The 7,654-nt window shown below is 44.6% G+C and overlaps 1 protein-coding gene across 1 annotated transcript; it reads right to left on the bottom strand.

The window, feature by feature from the left end:
* Nucleotides 1–5,356: 5,356 nt before the first annotated feature.
* Pmar_PMAR007150 (hypothetical protein) lies at nucleotides 5,357–7,403 on the bottom strand (the record flags this gene model as incomplete). The annotated part of the gene is made up of 2 exons (XM_002781502.1): nucleotides 5,357–7,030; nucleotides 7,143–7,403. The coding sequence occupies 2 exons, from the start codon at nucleotides 7,401–7,403 to the stop codon at nucleotides 5,357–5,359; spliced, it is 1,935 nt and encodes a 644-aa protein (XP_002781548.1).
* Nucleotides 7,404–7,654: the final 251 nt, after the last annotated feature.

A 7,654-nucleotide genomic window follows, 5' to 3' on the forward strand; every position in this document is an offset into this window, starting at 1 on the left:
ATAAAACATTATAGTTGAGTTTCCAGGAACACCACGAGGAGGTCTCTGAGCTCGTTCCCATCTAACAGTAAATCTCAATACATTCGTCCTTGAACTAGCCCCATAAATGGACCTTCATTCAACTCCTTATTTGTGGATTTACTGTAGCCACCTATATTGTGTTCAGTAATATGGAGGTTTGGGTGGTTGCCACTGGTTTATCAAACCCGTGGCGCTTCTAAACTTTATCTCCTATATACAACATCCTAGTTATAACACCAGGTCAACCACGAAGGTCAATAAACTAGGGTGTTGTGAAACCACTCAAATGGAGATAATCTAGAAGCCCTCCCAATAAACCGCCCAAACCAGTTCATCAAGTTTCCGACATCAAGTTAATGTCCTCAGCATATGTTGCACTCGAACGCCGACAACTATGACCTGTAAACTTCATCTGATGAAGTTCATCATATCGTCAATTTCTTGCTTGGAGAAATCAAAACGCTTCGACAGTTCCATACCAAGTTGTCGAGCATTCGTCGGCAACTTCTAATAGATCTTATCAAATATTCTCGAGCATGCTGGTACACTTACAACAATCTTTGCCATACGGTGCACCACACAACATAATCCTCTATGCATACGCTGATCCCTAGAATGTACACAATCACGCACTATAGTCTCAGAGGAACCCATTTTGGTAACACCCAACTCAATCTCTATAGTCATACCTATCGATCCTTTAGATGCACCATCAATAACTTTGATATCCCTTGCTCGAATTTCCAATAACTCTCCAGGTCGTAGAGCTAATGAAATGCCTATTAGGATAGCATCCTTGGTTTGTTCAAGTTCCACCGTTCTTAACACACCAACCGGTAATTTGAACAAACTTCCCGCTATTTTTCCGGTATCGACGGAGCTTGCCTCTTTTTCGTCTGAGGTTTTATCTTACACGCCGATTGCAGCGTCCGAGCTTCCAGCTTTTCATCCGATGTCGAAATATCACCGAAACCATGTAATTGGTTGAGTGTCTTCAATCCCGATGTGTATTTCGATATCGTTGCGTACTGCAAATTTATTGATTCCACTAAACCTCTCACAAACGCAACTTCAAACCAGACAATGGGTATTCCATTCCCATGGATTTATATTATTTATACGCAGTTTCATAACCTTTTTTTTTGTTTCTGCTGATATATAAAGCTCTAGGAAATCAAGGAGATTCTTTCTCCCCTCTTCCGTTTCCGCCCTAGCTTGATGAGAAGCCCACTCAGCAGACTTGGAGAGCATCTACTTTGATGCAAAATAATTCAACACTTATTCAACACAACAAACAAACGCAACAAATTACTTTCAAATTATATTCTGTTGATGACGGGAAATCCGATTCCCATTCGACACACACCGAGTATCAACTACTAACATCGGATTATATCCTAGTTAAGAGAACACTCACAGAAACAAACTTCCAACCTCACACAAGATACCCGTATTAACTTAATACTATTAAGTATCGGGCATACATCCACAACCGGCTATCGTTTAGCTGCCATATTATCTCTCGGGCCCTGCCCCTGATGGTTAATAACTCTTTTACTCATATTAGCATCCCTTTGCTGAGTAGTAGGCGGTGAATGCTCAGCAAACTTGCAATCTTCATATGGGCCGTCTTACTTTGGTAAACCTGCATGTACCTTCCCACACCACTTTTGACATATTTCTCGCCCCAGGTGCATTCGGTTCCCCCAACATCGGGGAAACATCCGAACACACCTCTGCAAGAAGCTCAGGCTCTAGATTCTTAGCCAGAAAGATAGAGAATGCCTGATGATCTTCCATCTTGACCTCATCATGAACAAGAGAAGATTGCTACAGTCTCATGCATGACATCATTCGCTGACGATAACGTCGATCAAACGGCTGTGCTTTACCAAAACCGTGTTTATTTGATATCGAAACAAACCTCGCAGCATACCCAGTGAGTATTACTCACAGACATGTATCAAGTCCCCCTTAGTGAAAGCCCATCGCAACATCAATGGAAGCCATTGCTCGAAGGTATTAGGAGGTTCCCCCGTAGGAAGTTTCGCAGTCTCCACAGCTTGACCAGCTGGAGTAAACTGTATAATAGACTTGCTGGCCGACGCGGTGATCTCAGGATAAACCTTAAGTTCAATAAGTGGGTAAACAACCAAATAACTTTGTGCCGCTGACGCGAGTATCGTATCCACGGAAAACTTCGCCTTCACCATATCCTCTTTTTTGAGAAGCAGCAGCAATCAATGCCGCTCTGAGTCTTGCTCTTCTCAGTCTCACAGCGATAACATCTGCCTGAGGCTGTTCGGCATCATTATCCAATACGGCACCCGTAGCGACAGCACAAGCATCTACCATTTCCCCCAACAATTCGGCATCATCAACCGCTACCTTCAACGTTCTCGAAGAGTCGACCGAAAAGGATGGTTGAGTTAATGTCTCAACTATGGTCCCAGACAAATCTGGAGCAGTTGAAAATGTCGATGTCAACAACGGTGCATCCATATTTGAAGACAAAATATCGAGAAAAGGAACTAAATTAAAGAGATAAACAAAATACGAGGGCAATTCAAGCATAACGCCACTCAGAGGCGGCTGGAACTCGAAATCACCATGAAAATGAATCAAACAAAATAAACGAGCAGTAATGCGAAAGAAATAATAACACTCATGATAAACATGTATGTGATTAGAAAATCATCACGACTACTTAGTACGCGAAGCTAGTAGTTTGCACAAATCTAACGTCGCACTACCCGAATCGACCGACTTGAAAACGGTACCCTTTATCCACCACACAACAAATTACCCCTAATCAGGGCTCGACCATCCAACCACACATGGATTCGGACAACTGCCGACCGCATACTCGTTCAACACCGAGCAAACTCCCCCAACACGGGGACACATCCATTAGTGCACCAAACAGGTGACTAATCAACCACTACCACAACACAAGGCAACTTCAAATGAACAGTAAAAAGAAGAAACATACATGTGCATAGCTTACCATACATATGTATGGCGTACCAGTGGTACGGTACGATACCACTACCATAGTCGGACCCATTCAGTTGGACTGAAATAACAAGGATTCAGAGACGTAACAAAACGAGAAGCAAACCGACAAGGCAATAACAAATTGTACAAGGAAACAGAGAGGAAACAATCGAATGCTCAGATGTTAGCCTCAACAATAAAACATTATAGTTGAGTTTCCAGGAACACCACGAGGAGGTCTCTGAGCTCGTTCCCATCTAACAGTAAATCTCAATACATTCGTCCTTGAACTAGCCCCATAAATGGACCTTCATCGACATACGGGTTTTGCCAAAGTTGGTCAAGTCTGGGATACGCAGGGTTTTGCCGAGTTCCTTGTTGGCGTAAGACGGTGCTGAACCCTGTTTCGCCAATCCTTACACCGTACAGGTTTCGCCAATTCCAGGTCGTTAAAGCATGTCAGACGAAGGAAGGTCCTCGATCGGCTGCGATGATGACACACCAACTGTTTTGTAAGTACTATGGTGGAGTGGTTAGAGGTCCGCGTGATAGATCGGAAGGTCGGGCGTTCTATACTCGGACCCTCCGAGTCGAAGAGTATTTAATCACTCGAATCCATCGAAAACATTCTAAAATACTCTGACTCGGCCGCCTTGGACGATATCAAACAGATGTCATCGATCAATAGGACCAGCGCAAATCAATAGTATGGTAGATTTAGAAGCAGTATTCATTATGATCGGGCTTCAAGACCTCGTGACTAACCCGATGGGTGGTGTCACATTCTATAGGTTCTGTAGCACTGATTATTACGCTGGCCTTTTGGCTAACCTTAGGGGTAGTATGATAGATTTGATAGCAGCAACACGATGATGCTTAATCACGGAACGCTGTCGCGAGGTAAGGGACTGATATGGAAGTTTCTGTGCTTTCTGTAAACTGCTCGTCTAGTCAGATACAACAGTGACAAGATGACAGCAACGACGAGTTTCTTTGATCGTTTCCGATACGCGCAGCGGTGGTCCTCCCTATGAGGACTCGGGTAACTAGTGGGAGTAACCGAGGTACCATGGGTTGACTCCCTTTCTGCACACTGCGCATGAGAAGCATGACTCGTCTTTTCCTTAACACGTCTACGACGTACCTTGACTATAACATCAGTGTCACGATTACGTGGCACTTCGGTAGTCTTTCCTGAACGTGTAACAACCATTCCGAACTCAGATAACTCAAAGCTAGACTCCGTTAATATATATCGACAATCCGTAGCGACAACCTTAGTCCTCAGATGACTCAAAAACCCTAAATCCATAAGGGTTCGCAAAACCATAGCGAATGATCCAGTGCCCAATAGAGTGCAATCAATGGCCGCAAAACTATAGCAACACAATGAAGACCCTATTATCCATATCCTCCTCATATAGATATGGATCCCTATGTAAGCTAGTATAAGTCAGTAACTAGTAAAAGCCCTGTATAGAACTTATACCGGACTCAACTTAGCCTAACTTAACTTATAAAAGCCCGTACGTAAACACACAGCAGCGTGAAAGCAGCACGCATGTACATAAAGTAGCGCTCGCCTATGACCAGCATCACAGAATCCTTAGTGTCATGCCTCGCGCCGTACGGACGCGCGCATTGCCCGCGTAAAATCAACGATTTCATAACAACCAGATCAATAAGCTCAATACTTCACATATATATTCAAGGACCGAGAAGAATAACGAAGACCAAAGAGAAGTAGGAAATAAGGGCACCGTAGTAAGAACCACTAGTCAGAGCTGCCAGAACTATCATCATCACTTTCACTGCTCGACTCTTCATCCCCTTTAGGCTTCGACTTCCTCTTCTTATCCTTCTTCTTCGTCGGACTAGCAGACTTAGACTTGGCCTTAGACGACTTGAAGTAGACTTGGAATCACCAACCTTATCATCAATACGATATTCGTCAACCATTCTCTGCACCACAATGTCATACGCCTTAACACTTAAACTTTCGCTAAAGCAGAGACAACTTAACAATAGGTAGTCGGACTACCGTAGTCCATAACAATCGGACCATAGCAGAGAATAATAGTCACGTACAAATCCTATAAGACTTGCACACATATCGAAACCCTTATCCAACGTGCCGTCTTGTGAACCGGAAATGAAAAACGGCTCGAAAGAAAAGCAGTAGTTGCTAAGTGAGCAAGATTGACTCATTAGCACGAACCATCTTGTGGCCCAAATAGACTCTAATAAGTAGAAAATAACTGATCCACCAGCTACGGTTTATATAGCAGTACAGCATGGAGATAGTACGGCACCTTAACAGTAAAATCTATATAGAGGCTTAGCAACGGGGAACCTGGACATCGTGTAGTAGCTTCAATAGGTCTCGACTTCTTTTGCGTGTCCATTTATGGCAACATGGGCTAACGTAGACCATATTATCAAGCTGTACCGTAAGGATGTCCTTATCAGTGGCCTTAGCAAGTTCTAAGCATCCACCGAGAAGTTCAACCCTCATAGGCTGGACCAACATAGATCCATCTTCAGTTCCCTCATCACCCTCGAGAACAGTGGCTAACCCGTTGTAGGAATGGTCCACCACAACCACAACCGAACCATTTAGGGGTGCTTTCTTCATGAACCTTCCAAATTCATAACCATCACCAACACCAAGTTGTTCTCGAAGCCTTGAAAGATCCACCATATCTTCCTCATCTGGATCCTCATCCTCAGAAGGTACACCTTCCTCCGAGTCACCCATAATGAAGCTCTCTGGTGGTAGCACTCTATCCTCAAGCTGTTGTGTCTCTTCATCAGAAGGACAAATACCAGGAGGGAGTAACGGTTCTGACCCAAATTCGCCTCGGACCCGTCCGGATTCCCGAACTATCTTCTCCAAATCTATCTTCTTCCTGGCACGTTGAAGTAAACGTAAGTCGTCAATCTCCGTTCCAGGCCTTAGGGTCATATCCTTAATAGCTCCCTGTGAATCCAGAAAGACTCTTTTTCCTTCTTGAAGATATCCATAAATGACACCTTGCAATGCCGGAGCATGCTTGATGTTCTTAAGTGGGTATACCTCCGAAGGACCGTAACCTTCTGGCACTTCTAGACTCTTTCCATCTTCACTCACAACTACCCCTCCAACACCTTCTAGAATAATACCGGGGGTTATACCAACCATTGCAGTACCGTTGAGTGAAGTGATAGTCGAAGGACCAGACCATATAACATCAAGATGGTGACCAATACGATTAGCCGGGCACTTGGAGGTAAACACTAAGTCGAATAACTTAGGTTCATACCTACGATCTTCAGTCATAGCCATACGCTCAAGATTTCTCTCTTGACGCATGCGCCATAGCTCCAAGTACTCCCTCAAGGTAACCGTAAACTCCTCCTTAGCGCTTTCCAACAGTGGCACGCTATCCTTGACAAAGCTTAAGAGATCCGTATCGAAATACTTCACCCTCAACTCGTCCCAATCAATATCACCGTCTGTGTCACCACGGTCACCAGGAACCCGTATACCGTAAGTAAAATGGAGTTCCGTTGGGCTTACATTCGCCCACATTCTTGGGGTGATGTTATATGCTCTAACAGCTAGCTGGTAGTCCTCAATATACGAGGCTTCGGTAGAACGATCCATAGATACTCTCAACGCTCTCGTCACTTCGACAAAGTCCTTGTGAGCTCTTTCCCAAAAGCTCAGGAATTGAGCATAACCGGGTAGAGTATAATATCGTACACCGTGCTTCGCAAGAACCACCTTAATATCCTTACGCATAAGATGTACCCTATCCCTATCAGTGATAAGGACTCTGGGCGCTCCATGTTCACAGAACACAGAGTGGAACACCTTAGCGATAGTCTTGGGCTTGGAATCCCTCAATGGCCTTGCACAAGTAAAGCCAGAGACGTGATCATGCACCAACAACAAGTAGTGTTCTTCATCATCGTCTCCTTGCGTGCCTTGCCTTCGTCCGTAAGGACCAGCCAAATCCGCACCCACGACCTGCCACAGCCCTGTAGTCAGTAACCCTTGTACATGAGTGGTCACATAATCCAGGCTGCGTGCAGCTCTAGCCTTCAAACCAGGGTATGCATGATCTCAAAGTTGACCTCACCAACCGCTTCAGACCCTTCCTCGAATACTTCATCTTAATCTTACCATAAACTCGAGGAATACCGAGGTGACCGTATATGTAGTGGTAAATCGCAGATAGTAGTCGAACCATACGATCCGAATAATCGGACTCACCAAGATATAATACTCCAGTAATCTGGTCCCTCTCGGTCTCATCGGGGTCGCTTGGCTTTCGGTGAATAAGACCGTCTTGATCCAGGTAGCAAATCCTACCCAGTCGTTGCAACTTCGTAGCATCCATACCTAAGTGATTCCTTGTTATATCACCATTTAGGTATTGCTTGAACCGACGAAGAACGTCATCGGAGCTCTGGCACCTTCTAACACAAATTGCCACACACCTTTCATAGTCAGCATCATTAAGGACACCTTCACCATAGCGGCCATCGGGCGTGGCATACCTTTCCAGAGCCTGTAGTTCCTCAACTTCTTCTGGATTGCAGCCAGTTAGTTCGGGCAAGTCTATACCATCAACATTAAGCGCCATGACCT

The sequence above is a fragment of the Perkinsus marinus genome, assembly GCF_000006405.1.
Source record: "Perkinsus marinus ATCC 50983 genomic scaffold scf_1104296942060, whole genome shotgun sequence".
In the NCBI taxonomy this organism is placed as follows: domain Eukaryota; phylum Perkinsozoa; order Perkinsida; family Perkinsidae; genus Perkinsus; species Perkinsus marinus.